The sequence below is a fragment of the Erigeron canadensis genome, chromosome 8 (assembly GCF_010389155.1).
Source record: "Erigeron canadensis isolate Cc75 chromosome 8, C_canadensis_v1, whole genome shotgun sequence".
Classification (NCBI taxonomy): Eukaryota; Viridiplantae; Streptophyta; class Magnoliopsida; order Asterales; family Asteraceae; genus Erigeron; species Erigeron canadensis.
Window position 1 is genome coordinate 11,002,114 of NC_057768.1, and position 21,640 is coordinate 11,023,753.

At 38.1% G+C, this 21,640-nt stretch overlaps 1 protein-coding gene across 1 annotated transcript; it reads right to left on the minus strand.

The window, feature by feature from the left end:
- Nucleotides 1-14,766: 14,766 nt before the first annotated feature.
- Nucleotides 14,767-15,963, minus strand: LOC122610255. Its single transcript, XM_043783249.1, has one exon. It carries the CDS (start codon nt 15,961-15,963, stop codon nt 14,767-14,769), a length of 1,197 nt encoding a protein of 398 aa, XP_043639184.1.
- Between the last annotated feature and the right edge of the window lie 5,677 nt (nt 15,964-21,640).

Consider the following 21,640-nt stretch of genomic DNA (forward strand, 5'->3'; position numbering starts at 1 on the left):
AAATCGGTAGTGGTTTTCTTTTTTTCTTTTTTAAACTTTTTTATTGTATATGTAAATATAATATATAAAAAAAAGGGGCTCCCCCAAAGAAAGAAAAACGAGGGACAACTCTTGGAGGGAGCCTCCGTCACATGGCGGAAGTCCCCCTAATGTGGGAAGCCCCATTTGCCCCCACTCCTAATAACCTAAATATTTATAAGCATCCCCTCAAGATTAACTAATTTGTCATGTTTAGTTTAACTAGCTATTTAATCATTCACTTAATACCTTTATATTTTGAAATGATTTCATTTAAACTTAAAAGTATATAAAACTCTTAAAATCATAATAAGAATATTTTTAAAATTTAAAGAAAGATAGTGATTAAAATAAAGAAGATGATATATCCTGTAACACCCCGCTAAAGCGGAATATACGGGATGCACAGATAAGCACAATTGCACACAGTACAAGTTCCAACACAGCCATTAATATAATTAAATAACAGAAGTACGATTGTTATTACAGAACATAAATGAACTTATAATAGTCAATATCTGGAAGACAGAACAATTGTCTTTTAAGAACAGAACTTGAACTGATGTAGCAAGGAAGGTCTTCATAGCTCCTCAACTTGTACGCTCGAACAATCACCAAAAGGATGGGCTTAGAAAGGAAGACTCTTATGCTAAAGAACTATGAACTAGCCTGAAAAGCATGTAAGTTCAATAGGTCAACTACAAAAGTAGTTGGTGAGATTCACATAATGTACTTTTAGTTTACATATACGTATATATGTATAATAAGAACAAGATCATAAGTTTTGTACGTCGAACCAATGTACTTTGTAATAATAAGAACTAGATCAAGTTCTGCACGTTGAACATATGTACTTTATGATATTAAGAACTAGGTCAAGAACTGCACTTTGAACATAGGTACTTTATAATAGTATGAATTAGGTCAAGAACTGCACTTTGAACATAAGTACTTTATAATAGTATGAATTAGGTCAAGAACTGCACTTTGAACATAAGTACTTTATAGTATGAATTAGGTCAAGAACTGCATTTTGAACATAAGTACTTTATAATAGTATGAATTAGGTTAAGAACTGCACTTTGAACATAAGTACTTTATAATTGTATGAATTAGGTCAAGAACTGCACTTTGAACATAAGTACTTTATAATTGAATGAACAGAGCAAGAACATATAATGAACTTTAGTTATAAGTTGTCATTGCTAAACCGATTGGCCAGAACTGAACTATAATGTGATAATATGCTAATAAAGATCAAGTACGTCAAATCAGATCTATGTCAGAACAATGACAAGAACAAGAACAAGTAATATGCATTCTCCAGAACTGCGGAGAATGAGGGTGGGCCTACCCTAAACAGCGCTGTCCATAATTACCTACGGTTCATTCCCTGAACTGTGGGATATGAATTGATATCAGTGAACAAGAACTGAACAAATACATGTACGAACTAGAACATAATAAAGATCAAGTATAGTGATATAGATGTATTTAAGATCCTGCCCATTCAAGACTTAAATACTCTTTTAAACAATTTGATAATCATATCGTAGGTAGTTCAAGATCATAATGTAGTATGTAAGATAGTTCAAGAACATAAGTACTAGTACAAAATAGTTTTCATGCTTTTCAGTCCCCGATAAAGAACTTTAAACAAATGTACGAAAGGGGGATTAGTGAACTCATAGTGATCTGATACAAGCACTAGTAGTATTAGCACAGAGAATAAGCACAAAGATAGATAAGTATATCTATCGAAATCCAAGCACGTCTTGATGGATGCCTAAGTACATGTTGATCATAAATAAGTACATATATTAGTTCATGTGATTATTCAATCACAGAAATGTCCTTGATGAACTAATGATTTGGTCCTTTTAAGATCTTTGAACTTGTTGACTCAAAAGAGTTTTAAATGAACTTTAAGTACATGAACTGGACTTGAACTGTATGTCTTTGAACTCACACATAAGTACTTATCGTGTTAATGAGTTGAACATGTCTTTAAAAATGAACTTTAGTCTTTAGAACTCAATTTAGTTGATCATAGAACTCGTACTTTGATAATCATGATAGAACATGTCTTAATTGTACTTAATTAGGGTTTGCACTTTGTACGTTGTCTTAGATCGAATCATGAACTAGCTTGATGTTATAAGTAGCCTTTGATGTGTTTAATAAAGTGATAATGTTGTTATGAACTGATTTGATGATTAAGGATCAAGTGTGGTATGTTATAGAACAAGTACGTGTTGTTATACGAGTGCACAAAGTCGTCCTAGGGTTTTGGACATCAAGATCGTCTCACTGGCTAGCCAAGATCGTCCTATTGGCTAGCCAAGATTGTCCTGGTTGCTCCACAAGATCGTCCTGGTTGGCTGATGCACAAGATTGTCCTAGGGTTTAGGACCAAGATCGTTTCAGGTTTCAAGCTAAGATCGTTTCAAGGAACTTATGAACTTCAAGATCGTCCTAATGGACAATGTACAAGATCGTCTTGAGGGAACAAGCTCAAGATCGTCCCATTCCAAGGAGAAGTACAAGAACAAGATCGTTTTACGAACAAGTGTTTGAGCTAAACCAATCCAAAGGATCGGTTACCCATTATACGTACCAACAACAACACAACACCACACAAGATCGAACGAACATGAACTATGCACAATAAGGGCTGGCTAGGACGATCTTGGGCTCAAGATCGTCCCTCCAGGATCGTCCCAAGTGCCAAACATGGCTGAACAAGAACTTGAACATCACACGAAGATCTGGATCGAATCCGGGACTTGATAAAACATAGAACTTGTACATATACACACAATAACATTAACCATTCACACTTTTAACGATTTCAAGATCATATATAACATGAACAAGGTGTGACTCATCAAGAACAAGTTTCCTTTCATTTTTAAAAATGGGTTTAAAAGATTAAAGCATGTTATGACCCAAATTTGTTCACACAAATGATACTAAACACATTTAGACACAAACCCATTGATCATTAACACGATTTCATATCAAAATTGGACCAAATCATCAAGAACATAAAGTTGAAAAAGTACACTTTTAATTTGATCAAAAACTCATAATTTGTTGTTGTTACCTGAAATTTGATTCCGGAAATATGTTTTGATTATCACAAGGATGCTAAAAGTACAAATGATTTTGGTTTAATCAACACAAAATCAAAGGATGAATAGTGTGTGAAAATGTGGCTGCACTATGTGTTTCTAGAGTGAGAAAGAAGAAAGAAGAAGATGGAGTATGTTTGTTTCTCCCTCTAGGGTTCTCTTCCTTTTCTTTATATACATTACCATAATAAATGAACTCCATAAATGCAAGGACCATTTGCGAACATTTTAAACTAGAACTTTAATGAACATGAACGTTTATGAACCGAACTTTAATATTTCATTGCACATAATTATGAACTCGTCATATCAATCCAAACTTAAGATCAAATTGACCTTCATATAAGCACATAACTGAGGTCTAAAGCACGTCAAGAACTTAATCAAATTGAACTGTCTGGCCATTCTAGTGGCGAAAGTGCGTTTCAAGAAATTAATTAGAACATTTCTAAGACAGTTGTTACATTCTCCCCCACTTGGAGGATTTTGTCCTCGAAATTAAGAGTCTTGCCGATTAAAAAGATGAGGGTACTTCTTCTTAATGAAGTCCTCGCGTTCCCAGGTATAATTATACCTGTGTCTAGCACTCCATCGTACATGAACTAGTGGTACTCTGCTCTGTCTAGTCTGTTTAGCATCCCTATCAATGATCTCAATGGGCTCTTCAGTGAACTCGAGCCCTTCGTCTATATGAACATCCTTAACAGGAATGACGGTTGGGTCGTCAGCCATGCACTTTTTAAGATTGGACACATGAAATGTGTCATGAACATTGCCAAGCTCTAACGGTAGTTCTAGTTTGTACGCTACTGGTCCCACACGTTTAATGATCTTATAAGGTCCAATGTACCGAGGCGCTAATTTGCCTCTCTGGTCGAACCGGGCGGTACCTTTCCATGGGGAAACTTTCAATAGAACTTTATCGCCTACCTCAAACTCTAGGGGCTTACGGCGTTTGTCCGCATAGGACTTTTGTCTATCTTGAGCAGCCTTAAGCTTTGCTTTGATAACAGCTATTTTGTCTATAGTGAACTGTACGACTGGGAGCTTCATCCAGCTTCTTTCACCGGCGTCAAGCCAGCAAAGCGGTGATCTGCACTTACGACCATATAAGGCCTCGAACGGTGCACACTGTATACTAGTGTGGTAGCTGTTATTGTATGAGAACTCGATCAACGGAAGATGTTTATCCCAACTTCCTCTGAACTCTAATGCACAAGAACGGAGTATGTCCTCCAAAGTCTGAATAGTACGTTCGCTTTGCCCGTCCGTCTGTGGGTGATAAGCGGTGCTCAAGTTAAGTCTAGTACCTAACGCTTCTTGAAGTGACTGCCAAAAGTCGGACGTGAAGCGTAGATCTCGATCGGACACAATCGATAAAGGGACACCGTACTTGGTCACAATATCGTCTATATAGATCTCAGCAAGTCTCTCCAGTGTGTAGTCATCACGAATAGGAAGGAAACGAGCTGATTTAGTCAGTCTGTCTACGATAACCCAAATAGAGTTATGATTGTTCTTTGTACGAGGCAGTTTCATAATGAAATCCATAGTAATATCTTTCACTTTCCACACGGGGACTTCTAATTGTTTCAACAAACCGAAAGGTTTCTGATGTTCGATCTTAACTTTAGAACATGTCAGACATCTACTGACGTACTCGAAGATTTCTCTCTTCATCCCAAGCCACCAGTAGTCTAGTTTCAAGTTCTTATACATTTTGTCTGCGCCCGAATGAATTGAGTACCTTGAACTGTGAGCTTCCTGCATGATGATCTCTCGAACACCATTGATTGCAGGGATCCAAACTCGATTCTTGAACTTTCTAACTCCTTCATCATCGGTCTCAAGTTCTTGAGCGATTGGGCCTAACCGGTCTGCCTTTATGCTGTCTTTTGATCTCAAGCCGATCTCTTGGCCTTTGATCACAAGTTGTCTTAAGTTTATACGATCTGCCTCTTTAATGGATAGAATTTTGACTCGTTCTTTTCTGCTTAAAGCATCAGCTACTACATTCGCCTTGATGGTCCTAGAATGCACTACTTGTGTTTGATTACTAACTTGTAATATAAATATGAAATAACAAGAATAGAGACGAGATGTAAAGAACTGTGTTTAGTTATATGTATTTCATACTAAACGATGAAAACATGGATGGTTGTTTGACAACAACAACAATAAACAGAAAAATATGTTAAGTTTTTGAACACACAAAAACTTAACAAATAACTAAAGAGAATAAAGTAAAACTGTGGAACACACCAACCAGTTTTAGTGGCTAGGTCAAGTGATTCCTTTTATAGGAAGATAAGGAATCACATGACTACTCTAGTAGATGTTGACACATGAAGGTTGTCAACTATCTATTGGTGGATCATTCAGATCTGCAGAGGTCTCTTTCTCTCATCTTGTTTGTTTCCAGAAGCGATATGAAAGAGAAACTCCATTGCACCGAAGTAGTACAAGGTCACATGTCTTCATCTTGATCTTTCAACACGTGTCCTTGGGACCATTCTTCTATTCTTTAAATTCCCGCTCATATTTGACTTACAAATACTGAACGATAAGTCATTGAACATATCCTTTAGACTTTGAAGATAGATTATGCTTGCAGATATATGAGCTCGCTGAGAGCTCGCTGAACGAGTCACTCGCTGAGTTCCTCAGCGAATCCCTGATCCAACAATCTCCCCCTATTCGCTGAGGAGACTCAGCTGAACAGAAGGTTTGCAATAACAGATATTTGACAAGACATCTTTGGTGTAATGCTGATTTTATATATATGACAAACATGTTACAAGATATCAACATTACAATTTTATAAACAATCTATTCCCACATGCATTCTTCCTTGGCCTTGATTAATTTAGCATCATTTTGTCTTTCAGGCTTCAGCAGTTCTCTATCAATCAGCTTCACAAACTCTTGATTGTTAGAGGATTTGATGCAGTACTTCCTAATCTTTACCAGAAATGCCGAGGAAGCAATGCTAATTTTGTTTGTTCGAAAGAACAGTTCATGACCATGAACATTGCAGAAACACAATCCTCCCAGCTTTTCATCATACTCTCCATCAACGAAAAGAGTTCTTGATGGCATTTTTAAGTTTAGAAGTGGCTCTTCTTCAATGTTTGCTTTTGGGATGGCTCTGAGGATAGAAGGGAGCTGAGATACTGCATGACCAGCAGCTGTCCTCTTGGTGCCACTTCTTGGTTGCTGGGGAGGAAGAGAAGGATAAGGATGTCTGGCAGAGCTGAGCAACGAGTCTTTTACTTTGTTCTTTCGTTCTTTGCTTCTAATGTCTTTGATCTGCTCTCCAGCCATCTTGAGTAGAGGATCATATTGTGGTGTCTTCTTATCTTTGATCAGCTTGAAGATCTCGATCCACTCAGTTGGCCCAAGGGTAGAAGGTTTGACATTTTTCAGATTGAACAACTTGGGCATTCCTCTTCTTTGAGTACATAAATTTATGCCTTGCTGAGTGAGAGTAGGAGTTACCTTGAGAATTTCTTCTTCTCTTTGCCTGATCTCTCTTGTCTTGAGATAAGCTGCCTGACTCTCCTCCAAGGTTTTAGCTTTCTTGGCAAAGAATTGCTCCTCGTTCCTCTTGAGAGCAGCCAAACCCAATTTTCTCGTCTCTTCATCAGCGCCTTGTAATTCCTCATTTACAATCTGCTCACTGATGAACTTAGCTGACAGCTCTTCTTCTTTCTTTTTGCTTAGTCTTTCATGTTCAGCTACAACTTCTTCTGGAGAAAGATCAGTAGAGGCAGTTGTTGATTTTGGAAAGGCTCCAGACATCAATTTTTCTTGCTGACGAGGTTTTGGTGGCTTGCTTTGAGAAACCATGACTGCTTTACCTTTATCGGAAAATCTCTTTTCAAGAGCAGCATGGAACTCAGGAGTTGGTTTAAAAGAGGATACATTTATTGGCCTCGCTGGCACCACTTCAGCAGGCTTTGAAACAACTTCAGTAAGACCAGCTGGCACCTCCTCAGCTGTCTTCTTAACAACTTCTTCATTTGTTTTCTCCCCCTCAACATCAACCTTCTCAGCTTCATCATTATTTGTTTGCTCCCCCTCAACATTTGCCTCAGTTTCAATACTTTGGGAACCAAGGGGAGCATTTTCAGCCTGAATGTTGTCAGTTGGGACCTCCCCAGCTGTTTTCTCCCCCTTGGAAGCAGCGGAGGCATCTGCGGCTTCCATCTTTGTTTTAAGGAGGCCCAACATCTCATGCATCATGCTTTTCAATTCAACAACTTCTGTTTCTAGTTTGGACGTTCGATCATCAGAAGTGGCAGTAGAGGAAGATTGTGATTTGAGAGAAGAGATTTCTTGGGTGAGAGTGGTTAGAAAGTCATCTTGATGCTTGGAAAAAGAAGAAACGGTGTGATTTAGTTGATTCAGATGGGCAGTGAAGAGAATGTTTGATTGAGAGAGTTGATGAAGTGAAGAAACAAGACCAGGAACTTCAGTGGCCAAGTTAGACTTTAGGAACTCATCCTTTAACTTTTCAAGAGAAGCTGAGATGGAGGAGTTTGAGGTGCTAACCCGTTTCATGCTGGCATCAAGTAAAGTTTGATTTTGACAAAAAAAGGCGCTCATGAGTTAGCTCGCTTGCACGATGAGCCTTCTTGATTCCAAATATGTTGTCCTTAAGTTCAGCTTGCAAGATATCATTCCCAGCGACCAACTCACCAAACTTCGCCCAAGCTCCTAGATTTAGCTCAGCTACTTTGTCAACCAACCATGCATATAAGTATCCATGTCTATTTCCTTGACTTTGGCATACTTGCACCCTTCTTAAAATTTCTTGCAGCTGGTATGTTTCCACATAGTCTAAACCAGGCAAGTTGATGGCAGTGAAGGCAGTAGTCGCTTCTTGTGGAAAAGGCACTTTCAAATTCTTCAGCGACACTGGGTATTTGCTACAAGGAAGGCCAAAGAAATCAGGATGATGTAGTGGTGGCACTTCCATTATTATTTCATCATCCACCTCCTCAGCTTCAACATATAATGCAGGCTTCATTTTCACAATTTTGCACATCATAACTCTCTTTTGAAGCTCAGCATCATATAATTTGAGTTCAAACTCTCCAAAGTGACCATCAAGTTCAAACTTAGCAGTGGGCTTTGGAGAGACTCTTGGAGGAGGTGGCATATCATCAAAAGACTCTGGGACATCATTAAAATGAGTGGGAGAAGAGATAAGCACATATCCCAAGTCTTCAGCCAAAAACCCACTAACAACATCTTCCTCACTTTCTTCAGCAGCAGCGAGTGTGATTTCGGCTTCATCATTTAATGGGTCGAACTCACTGCCTGCTTCTTCATCTGTAAGATTACCAAAAATATATGTCTCGGTCCCTGCAATAGCAGTTTCCAAGACAGAAGTAGATTGAGGGTTAAGGGAACCTGGTGCCTCAACCTCAGTGTGTTGTTCCACCAAGGTATCATTGGCCGTAGAGGGTGTTGACTCTAGCATCACCTGTGATCTGGCTGCTGTCAACGACTCAGAGGGTATTTGAGAAGAAGGGGGGATATTTATTTAGGGTGGATTTGGACTTAGACCTCTAGTGGGTTGGGCATGTTGGGAGGCTGCTGATGGGGTGGCTTGGGTACTATCATCCTTGGGCGTAGAGGACATCCTAACCTTTCGTTGGCCCTTTGGATTACTCCGCTTTCGTTTTGGGATGACAGCGGAGGGTGAAGATTGGATATTATCAGTTGGGGATGCTGCCTTAGATTTTCTTTTGTCTTGTTAAGAGGCTTTGGAGGTCGCTGGGGGGTTTTCCAGCGAACCAGCCTCCGAAGGCATTTGGGCATCCACAGCGACCGTATCAGCCACTTCATCAGAAAGAAGTGCTACCTCCCAGATGCTGTCTTTGGGGTATAAAGAAGAATTTAGAGAGAAGAGTACCTCTTTCATATATGTAGTGAGGCGAGCAACCAAATGTTCAGCAGGTTGCTTGTAGATATTGCTGCCTACCCTTGCAACTTGAATTGTGGCAGCATTTGGTAGGTCATATTCATCAACTAAAACCTCTTTGAAGATGAGAGAGAAGATCCTCACAAAAGGCACTGTGTGAGATCTGTTGTTCAGCGAGACCTTATTCTTCATGTCATTGAAGATCAGCAAGGCAAAGTCCACGAATCTTCCTTCGGCCAAAGCGTGGATAATAGGCATCGAAGTAGAATACGCCTGATTATAAGACCCAGAGTTACCACCCATGCACTGGATCACATGGGTGAATAGGACTCTCCAGATCCCTGGGAGATTTTGTTTTAAGGGATTGCTTGGGATAACTGGAGGGTTCCTCAAATTGTGATTATACCCGATGGAAGGCAACCATGCCTTCCATTCATCATCTCCAGCAGCTTCCACAAACATATTGTCCTCATTTTCTTGTGGGAAGCGAAGAGTACGGCGTAATGACGCTGGAGTGATTGAGACAGACTTTGTTCCTTCTCGAACAGTACCCACTATAGACTGAGTGGACTCATCAAAGTTACACGTCCACCAGAATTCACGAAGAAGATGAACATAGATCTTCTCCGGATCTGCCATTATACAGTAACTGGCAGGAGAAGCATGGATAAAATCCAACATAGGCTTATATCCTTTTGTACCTTTCGGTACGTCAGACGAGCCGAGATGGTTGTTTGGCTTAACAACCATCTCAGAAGCAGAGAATGAGATTTTAGGAGATTTTACAATATTGGTAGATGGAGAAAAAGAAGAGGAGTTTAGATAGGATTTCTGAGTGGCGGCGGAAGCAGATGGAGTTTCAGATGAAGAAGCCATTTTGATTTTTAGTAGTGAGATGTGAAGATGTAAAGGACGGAGGAAGTAGAGACCAAGATATAGAGGAGATGAACAATTTTTTAGAGATTTTGATAGATTTGAAAGAAAATGAATAGTTGAAAGAAAGCGTGAAAATGAAAGTATGGGTATGAGTTCGTATATATAGGGTGTGGTGAAGGAATGTGATTGGTCAGAAACGAAAACACAGAGGAGAGTTTTTCTCTCTCCTCATTTTCAACATCTACAGCTGCTTAACAACTGTAAACCTATATATATTTATATATATAAAACCCTTTATGAGTAACGTTTTGAAAAAGAAAAAAAGATATTTACAAAATACTTGAGTGTGTGCCGTATGCATCTGACAGAAACAAACCAACAGAGGCATAGTCACAGTCTCAAGTGGACAGATGACGTACTTGAGTAAAACAAGTGGGTAACTTTTTTGTAAAAGTGTATAATATGTGGCACAAAAGACTGCCACGTTGCCAACATAGTTACATCCGAAATTGTGAGTTTCAGATCCAGTCCTATGTTTTATTTAATATGTTTTATTTTATCTAAATAGCACATGTCTCAGCGAACGTATCGATAAGGACATATTTTATATTAGATATCAGCGAGCATATGACACACATATGGTCGCTGAGATACAATTTTTGGCAAATTGTCAGCCATCAACGGATTTTAGGAGTCTTTACCAATAACCGTTTGCTATTGGACTAGATGGAAACTTTTGGCTTTCCATTGCCTTTATTTTGCTTTTTCCCAAAGCAACAGGGATCAACGGATTTTAGAAGTCTTTACCAATAACCGTTTGCTATTGGACTAGATGGAAACTTTTGGCTTTCCATTGCCTTTATTTTGCTTTTTCCCAAAGCAACAGGGATCAACGGATTTTAGAAGTCTTTACCAATAACCGTTTGCTATTGGACTAGATGGAAACTTTTGGCTTTCCATTGCCTATATTTTGCTTTTGCAAGTAAGACAAACTTAAACTTGCTGACTCCAATTAAGCTTACACATGATATGTAAGTTAGATAGCAGAGTCACCATTCAACATCCCCAACCTACTGACAAGATCTTTAAATCTCTTTTCATCTAAGGGTTTTGTGAAGATGTCGGCGAGTTGATCATCAGTGGGGATGAAATATATTTCAACATCCCCTTTCATGACATGGTCACGTATGAAATGATACCTAATGTCTATGTGTTTGGTTTTGGAATGTTGAACAGGATTATGTGTGATAGCAATTGCACTTGTATTGTCACACATAATGGGAATCTTAGTGTAGTCTAAGTCATAGTCAGCGAGTTGGTGTTTCATCCAGAGGACTTGTGCACAACAACTCACTGCCGACACATATTCTGCTTCAGCAGTGGAGATGGACACTGTATGCTATTTCTTACTAGACCAACTAGTTAACCTCCCCCCCAACAGTTGACATCCTCCACTGGTACTCTTATGATCTAACATGCAGCCAGCATAGTCAGAATCAGAGTAAGCAGCAAGATCAAAATTGGACTCCGTGGGATACCAAAGACCTAAGGTCATGGTACCCTTCAGGTATTTGAAGATTCGCTTAACAGCAAAAAGATGAGATTCTTTAGGAGATGCTTGATATCTTGCACATAAGCAAGTAGCAAACATGATATCAGGACGATTCGCTGTAAGATACATTAGCAAGCCAATCATCCCACGATAGTGAGTGGGGTTCACATGCTTACCATCAGGATCAGCATGGAGATTATTGGGAGGAGACATGGGAGTTGGCTTTGGAGAAATATCAGACATAAGGGAGCTAACGTATTTGCAAACCAAGAAAGAAGGTTAGTTCTCCCATCATACTCATTTCAAAATGAGATGACATAAGGGAGCTAAACTTTTTGCATAGTTTAGTGCTTGAGGATCCAAAGATAATGTCATCAACATAAATTTGGACATATAGTATATGAGCACCTTTTCGAAAGATGAAAAGAGTGCTGTCAATGGATCCTCGCTGAAAGTTGTTCGAGAGAAGAAATTCTGAGAGGGTGTCGTACCAAGCCCTAGGGGCTTGTTTAAGACCGTATAAAGCCTTATTAAGACGATAGACATGATGTGGCTTGGCTGGATCTTCAAAACCAGGTGGCTGTTCGACATCGACTTCTTCATCGAGTTTTCCATTTAGGAAGGCACTCTTAACATCCATTTGATAGACCTTGAAGTCACGATAAGCAGCATGTGCCAAAAATAAGCGTATAGCTTCTAATCTGGCCACTGGAGCAAAGGTTTCATCAAAGTCGACTCCTTCTTCTTGAAGATAACCTTGTGCAACCAGCCGAGCCTTGTTGCGTATAACAACACCGTCTTCGTCCATTTTATTTCTATATAACCTTGTGCAACCAGCGGGGTGACTAGCTGTCCACTTAAGTGAAGGAACACTTGAAGAACCTAGTTGAGTATCAGCAGAAGATGGAGCGATGGGGACTAAAGGAAGAGGATTGTATGAAGAAAGGTCGATAGTGACAGTGGGTTCAGCGACAGGATGATCACTTGAGTTATTTGATGGAGTTGAGTTATCATTGATGTTGGACTCATCAGCAGACTCCATATCATTCGATCACAAGTTGTCTTAAGTTTGTACGATCTGCCTCTTTAATGGATAGAATTTTGACTCGTTCTTTTCTGCTTAAAGCATTAGCTACTACATTCGCCTTGATGGTCCTAGAATGCACTACTTGTGTTTGATTACTAACTTGTAATATAAATAGAACTGTGTTTAGTTATATGTATTTCATACTAAACGATGAAAAACATGGATGGTTGTTTGACAACAACAACAATAAACAGAAAAATATGTTAAGTTTTTGAACACACAAAAACTTAACAAATAACTAAAGAGAATAAAGTAAAACTATGGAACACACCAACCAGTTTTAGTGGCTAGGTCAAGTGATTCTTTTTATAGGCAGATAAGGAATCACATGACTACTCTAGTAGATGTTGACACATGAAGGTTGTCAACTATCTATTGGTGGAACATTCAGATCTGCAGAGGTCTCTTTCCATCATCTTGTTTGTTTCCAGAAGCGGTATGAAAGAGAAACTCCATTGCACCGAAGTAGTACAAGGTCACATGTCTTCATCTTGATCTTTCAACACGTGTCCTTGGGACCATTCTTCTATTCTTCAAATTCCCGCTCATATTTGACTTACAAATACTGAAGGATGAGTCATTGAACATATCTTTTAGACTTTGAAGATAGATTATGCTTGCAGATATATGAGCTCGCTGAACGAGTCACTCGCTGAGTTCCTCAGCGAATCCCTGATCCAACACGCCTTTCCAGGATGGTACTTAATTTCACAATCGTAATCACTGAGTAACTCCACCCAACGCCTTTGTCTCATGTTTAGTTCTTTCTGGTTGTACACATGTTGCAAACTCTTGTGGTCGGTGAAGATAGTACATTTACTTTCGTACAAGTAGTGCCTCCAAATCTTTAATGCAAAAACAACTGCTCCAAGTTCTAGATCATGGGTCGTATAGTTCTTTTCATGCACTTTGAGTTGTCTGGATGCGTAGGCGATCACTTTGCCTCTTTGCATGAGTACACAGCCTAGCCCTTGATGTGAAGCGTCACAGTACACGACAAAGTCTTCGGTGCCTTCTGGTAAAGCTAGAACAAGTGCTTCACACAGTTTGTCTTTTAGGGTTTGGAACGCTCGTTCTTGTTGTTCACCCCAAATAAAGTCTTTAGTCTTTTGAGTCAGTTGAGTCAAGGGTAGCGTGATCTTAGAAAAGTTCTCGATAAAACGACGATAATAACCAGCTAATCCGAGAAAACTACGAACTTCAGTAGGAGCTTTCGGGGCCTCCCACTTCTTAATGGCTTCAATCTTGGTCGGGTCGACATGAATGCCTTGATCATTTACGACGTGGCCGAGGAACTATACTTGGCGAAGCCAGAACTCGCACTTAGAGAACTTAGCGTACAACTCTTCTTCTCGAAGAAGTTGAAGAATAGAACGTAAATGTTGCTCATGATCAGTCTTGTTCCGAGAGTACACGAGTATGTCGTCAATGAACACGATCACGAATTTGTCTAAGAACGGACGACAGACACGATTCATTAAGTCCATAAAGATTGCTGGATCATTAGTCAGCCCAAATGGCATAACGAGAAATTCGTAATGACCATAACGAGTACGAAAAGCTGTCTTTAGGACATCACCATCTTGAACACGAATCTGGTGGTAACCCGAACGTAGATCGATCTTAGAAAAGTACGAGGCACCTTGCAATTGATCAAATAGATCGTCTATGCGAGGTAGAGGATATCGGTTCTTAACGGTTAGTTTGGTCAGTTCGCGATAGTCTATGCACATTCTCATGGAACCATCTTTCTTTTTAACGAACAAGATCAGTGCTCCCCAAGAGGATGAACTAGGACGAATAAAGCCTTTGCTCAAAAGTTCTTGCAATTGATTGGACAGTTCTTGCATTTCAGGAGGAGCTAAACGATACGGTGCTGTAGCGACTGGTGCTGCACCGGTAACAAGATCAATATTGAACTCGACTTGTCTAACAGGTGGAATGCCTGGTAAGTCGTCAGGAAAGACATCTGGGAAGTCCCGAACAATGGGGATGTCTTGAAATTTTAGTTCTTTAGCACTTTTATCAATGATATGAGTTAGGTACACAAGATGATCTTTCTTGTCTAAGTACTTACGGAACTTCATGGCGGAGATGATTTTAAGTTCGTTCGTGGACTTATCGCCTTGTACGATCAAGATCTCGCTGTTCTGAAGCGGTATATGAACTAATTTCTCATGACAACAGATAGTCGCGTGGTGTTTGGATAGCCAATCCATTCCCACGATAACGTCAAACTACTAATCTCGACAGGGATTAGGTCAATCATAAAGTTCTTGTCTACTAAGATCAAAGGACAGTCTAGAGTAATTTCATTAGTGTCGTACTTATGGCCATTCGCGTACTCTACCACATACTTATCATTTAGTTTGCCAGTTTTCATGTCAGTCTTAGCTTTAAAGTCTAATGCAACAAAGCTACGTTCAGCACCGAAGTCAAATAGTATGGAAGCATAACGATCGTTAAGAAGAAAAGTACCTGTCACAACCCGAGGGTTCTGACGAGCTTCCTCAGCGTTCAGAGCAAAAACACGGGCGTTAGCAGGGCCTTGTTGGTTTTGCTGTTGTTGATGGTTCTGGTTTTGATGTCTGGGCCCGCGTGGATAAGCAACACGCTGAACTTGGGCGTTTTGGAACTGGTTCTGATTTCTTTGAACTGGTACAGCAGGTGGTAGTGGAGGTCTCACATTTCTCATCTGAGGATTTCTGTTCACTGGTGGAGGATTAGTTCTGATCAAGTTCGCTGAAACAACATTACAGTACTTTGCCATGTGCCCAACACCTTGGCACTTATAACAGACAGGACAAGCACCAGTATGATGAAGATGGCAGCGAGAGCACTTAGGATAAGCTCCAGAGTATCTAGTCGGCTCAGGCACTGCGGTCACCGCATAGTTCTTCAAGATCTTCCCCTTCTTACTTGGGGGCTCAGCTTTCTTCTCAACAACCTCCTCAGCCCTTCTCTTCCCCTTCTCAACATTCTCCGACAAACCTCCAGATCTGATGATATCTTTAGTCAAAGTCTTAGCCAGTACAGTGGCTCTGGACATGGTCTTGGGGCCTTTGCTGGTGAGGTCACGGTGGATCTCAGGAATCAAACCCCAAATGAAACGATCGATCTTCTTTTCCTCAGTAGAAGCCAAGTGTGGTACAAGTCTAGCAAGCTCATTGAATCTCAAAATATACTTCTCAATCTCTAATCCTTCCATCTTCAAAACCCAAAACTCTTGTTCTAACTCTTGCAAAGCATCTTTGGTGCAGAACTCAGCTCTCACCATCTTTGGTATTGAAGGTCTTCCTGCCCACAGTAGTGGCGATGTCAGTCCACCAAGACCTAGCAGCTCCGTCAAACTGGCTGGTCGCATGCTCCACCATCTTATCTTCAGTAGTTTCAGTGTAGTACAGGGCTTCTTCCATGTTCTCAAACCACATCAACAGTTCGGCAGCACCTTTCTCCCTGTGTACACTGGGGGTTTGCACTGAGTAAAGGTCTTGAACAAACAACCCCTACTTCGGGTAACTTTGCCCTCAGCAGCAACTTGGGTGTTGATCTGACTAGCACCTTCAGAATCACTGTTTGCCTCTTGATTCTGTTCAGGCCCTTCTTGAGTTTTCTTGCTTTGGGTAACTCTAGTAGCTTCAGTCAGGGGAATTTCTAGCATCTGAGCAAGTTGAGTAGCAAGGTTCGGCATCATCGCATTCATGCGGTCTGTGATGAGGTTCACTACATCTTCTAGAGTGAAGTTGACAGTAGCATTAGCACTTGGTTCAGGTTCAGCGGGTTCAACAGTGGGTTCAACCTTAGCTTTTCTCCCACGTTTAGCCGGCATCCTTCCTTATATCTCCCGATAAGATGAAAATATGAACTCGATTACGTTTCGAACAAGTCTATAGCTCCAAGCATGTAGTACGTTAATAGATGATCGTCATTAGCACAGTACATGAACAAGAACAGTCGTCGGTCATACGATAAGGACCTATAGTTGTATAAGCTCTAAGGCCTATAAATGAAGCACTAGCACGTATGTCTTACAAGAACGGATGAACTATAAGAGAACGAATGAACTAGAACTGATATGAACAAGAACGAGATTGCACGAAGTTATTAATAGAGCTCTAAGAAATGGATGACACCTTCAATGACACACCTTCAGGTCCTAGGTGCTTTTATCGTAATTATATGTAGTTGATCAGGTTACATCTAATTAGGATAAGAGTACCTACTACTCAAACCGGTCATCAAAGAATCACCTCAGAGTGGATTAAAGTTATAGCTCGAGTTTTCCTTAGGAAAAAGCTCGGTGTTCACTATAACCTAGCTCTGATACCAACTGTAACACCCCGCTAAAGCGGAATATACGGGATGCACAGATAAGCACAATTGCACACAATACAATTTCCAACACAGCCATTAATATAATTAAAGAACAGAAGTACGATTGTTATTACAGAACATAAATGAACTTATAATAGTCAATATCTGGAAGACAGAACAATTGTCTTTTAAGAACAGAACTTGAACTGATGTAGCAAGGAAGGTCTTCATAGCTCCTGAACTTGTACGCTCGAACAATCACCAAAAGGATGGGCTTAGAAAGGAAGACTCCTATGCTAAAGAACTATGAACTAGCCTGAAAAGCATGTAAGTTCAATAGGTCAACTACAAAAGTAGTTGGTGAGATTCACATAATGTACTTTTAGTTTACATATACGTATATATGTATAATAAGAACAAGATCATAAGTTTTGTACGTCGAACCAATGTACTTTGTAATAATAAGAACTAGATCAAGTTCTGCACGTTGAACATATGTACTTTATGATATTAAGAACTAGGTCAAGAACTGCACTTTGAACATAGGTACTTTATAATAGTATGAATTAGGTCAAGAACTGCACTTTGAACATAAGTACTTTATAATAGTATGAATTAGGTCAAGAACTGCACTTTGAACATAAGTACTTTATAGTATGAATTAGGTCAAGAACTGCATTTTGAACATAAGTACTTTATAATAGTATGAATTAGGTTAAGAACTGCACTTTGAACATAAGTACTTTATAATTGTATGAATTAGGTCAAGAACTGCACTTTGAACATAAGTACTTTATAATTGAATGAACAGAGCAAGAACATATAATGAACTTTAGTTATAAGTTGTCATTGCTAAACCGATTGGCCAGAACTGAACTATAATGTGATAATATGCTAATAAAGATCAAGTACGTCAAATCAGATCTATGTCAGAACAATGACAAGAACAAGAACAAGTAATATGCATTCTCCAGAACTGCGGAGAATGAGGGTGGGCCTACCCTAAAAAGCGCTGTCCATAATTACCTACGGTTCATTCCCTGAACTGTGGGATATGAATTGATAGCAGTGAACAAGAACTGAACAAGTACATGTACGAACTAGAACATAATAAAGATCAAGTATAGTGATATAGATGTATTTAATATCCTGCCCATTCAAGACTTAAATACTCTTTTAAACAATTTTATAATCATATCGTAGGTAGTTCAAGATCATAATGTAGTACGTAAGATAGTTCAAGAACATAAGTACTAGTACAAAATAGTTTTCATGCTTTTCAGTCCCCGATAAAGAACTTTGAACAAATGTACGAAAGGGGGATTAGTGAACTCATAGTGATCTGATACAAGCACTAGTAGTATTAGCACAGAGAATAAGCACAAAGATAGATAAGTATATCTATCGAAATCCAAGCACGTCTTGATGGATGCCTAAGTACATGTTGATCATAAATAAGTACATATATTAGTTCATGTGATTATTCAATCACAGAAAATGTCCTTGATGAACTGATGATTTAGTCCTTCGAAGATCTTTGAACGTGTTGACTCAAAAGAGTTTTAAATGAACTTTAAGTACATGAACTGGACTCGAACTGTACGTCTTTGAACTCACACATAAGTACTTATCATTTTAATGAGTTGAACATGTCTTTAATAATAAACTTTAGTCTTTAGAACTCAATTTAGTTGATCATAGAACTCGTACTTTGATAATCATGATAGAACATGTCTTAATTGTACTTAATTAGGGTTTGCGCTTTGTACGTTGTCTTAGATCGAATCATGAACTAGCTTGATGTTATAAGTAGCCTTTGATGTGTTTAATCAAGTGATAATGTTGTTATGAACTGATTTGATGATTAAGGATCAAGTGTGGTATGTTATAGAACAAGTACGTGTTGTTATATGAGTGCACAAAGTCGTCCTAGGGTTTTGTACATCATGCTCGTCCCACTGGCTAGCCAAGATCGTCCTGGTTGCTCCACAAAATCGTCCTAGTTGGCTGATGCACAAGATCGTCCTAGGGTTTAGGACCAAGATCGTTTCAGGTTTCAAGCTAGGATCGTTTCAAGGAACTTATGAACTTCAAGATCGTCCTAATGGACAATGTACAAGATCGTCTTGAGGGAACAAGCTCAAGATCGTCCCATTCCAAGGACAAGTACAAGAACAAGATCGTTTCACGAACAAGTGTTTGAGCTAAACCAATCCAAAGGATCGGTTACCCATTATACGTACCAACAACAACACAACACCACACAAGATCGAACGAACATGAACTATGAACAATGAGGGCTGGCTAGGACGATCTTGGGCTCAAGATCGTCCCTCCAGGATCGTCCCAAGTGCCAAACATGGCTGAACAAGAACTTGAACATCACACGAAGATCTGGATCGAATCCGGGACTTGATAAAACATAGAACTTGTACATATACACACAATAACATTAACCATTCACACTTTTAATGATTTCAAGATCATCTATAACATGAACAAGGTGTGGCTCATCAAGAACAAGTTTTCTTTCTTTTTCAAAAATGGGTTTTGAAGATTAAAGCATGTTATGACCCAAATTTGTTCACACAAATGATACTAAACACATTTAGACACAAACCCATTGATCATTAACATGATTTCATATCAAAATTGGACCAAATCATCAAGAACATAAAGTTGAAAAAGTACACTTTTAATTTGATCTAAAACTCATAATTTGTTGTTGTTACCTGAAATTTGATTCCGAAAATATGTTTTGATTATCACAAGGATGCTAAAAGTACAAATGATTTTGGTTTAATCAACACAAAATCAAAGGATGAATTTAGTGTGTGAAAATGTGGCTGCACTATGTGTTTCTAGAGTGAGAAAGAAGAAAGAAGAAGAAGATGAAGTATGTTTGTTTCTCCTTCTAGGGTTCTCTTCCTTTTCTTTATATACATTACCATAATAAATGAACTCCATAAATGCAATGACCATTTGCGAACATTTTGAACTAGAACTTTAATGAACATGAACGTTTATGAACCGAACTTTAATATTTCATTGCACATAATTATGAACTCGTCATATCAATCCAAATTTAAGATCAAATTGACCTTCATATAAGCACATAACTGAGGTCTAAAGCACGTCAAGAACATAGTCAAATTGAACTGTCTGGTTTTTCTAGTGGCGAAAGTACGTGTCAAGAACTTAATTAGAACATTTCTAAAACGGTTGTTACATATCATCTTAATCCATTATTCTGCAAATTAAACATATTTGTTAATTCAATTGATAAACAAGATGTGTAAAGCTCCAAATCAAACATATATTTTCATTCAAAGATACTATAATTGACAAAACATCTTCCTAAGGCATAACTTTTTGTACACTATGGTCTCAATTAAGATGTAAGAATATGTCACTATATTCTACTCTCATATGACAATTTTTTTTATTCAAGATCATATATTACATTATTATATTTATTTTCACAAACGAATAAGAAATGTAAGTTATGCCCAGCTTCATTAATTTGGATATTAGTATATATATACACTAGTTAATCATTAATGTAATATATGAAAGCTACTTCATATTTATCAAAATTTTATCGCTTTCAACCTAGCAATAATCACGATACGCATATATGGTCATCTGACACAATCACATCATACACAAAGCCAACTAACCATAAATCACTAGCATTATTAACATTTCTACTCCCATTCTAACTATTACATATCTTGGATTTCTATGGGTTTCTTAAATTTGAAGTAGTTTTCATATTATTCATAATGAAAATCAATGCAATAATAATTAAACACTATAAATAATAAATTTAAGATAATCTTATATGACTTATTGATATATATATATTAGTTTTATATATATATATATATATATATATATATATTTAAGAAATAATATAATATATTTAATTTATATGATAAATGAGGAATGTCTTTCTTAAATTAATTATAAGATATAATGTGTAAGGTTAAATAATAAAGTTATATAAAGTGAAAAAGGAAATAACAAATATGATGTTATAATTTTTTAAAAGCACTTATAAGAAGGGACATGAACTTGCCAAATAAAAATTTTACATAAAAAATGTTCTAAAAACAATTATCCCATAGTAAAGCAAATAGCATGCTTGCTACGCAGCAGACTGACAGCTTGTTTGTTTTTTTCATTTTTCTTTTTTAAATTGGCTTTTTAATTATCATGTCTAACAAGTTGTTGCATATCTAGATCTAAACGTGCATATTCTTCATGGTTTTACATAATGTTGATTCTTTTTTATTTTTTATTTATTTGGTAGTAAATTCATTGATAATCTTTTTTATACAGAGTATTTTAAATAAAAAAAAATTAATATTTGTTATCCTCATTCAACGTTCACTTAATCCATGATTAATAACTATATCTACCTATAAGCTGCCTATTTAATTTATTTATTTTTTATATATTTTTTTTTATAATACTTTTCCTTATCGCTCACCTTTCATTTATTAATTATTCATTGATTAGTATCATAATTAATTTTTTAAGGATTCCTCTAAATTAAAAACAACTGATATTTGCATGACCAATGACTCGGTAATCACATAACACTACGATGTAGTACTATTTTTAAATAGTCTATTGAACCACCTTTTATTCTCCGTGTTGTAAATTTTAAATTCTCTGATACGTTTTTCTAATGTACGTTTCTCTTTATGCGTATATCACCG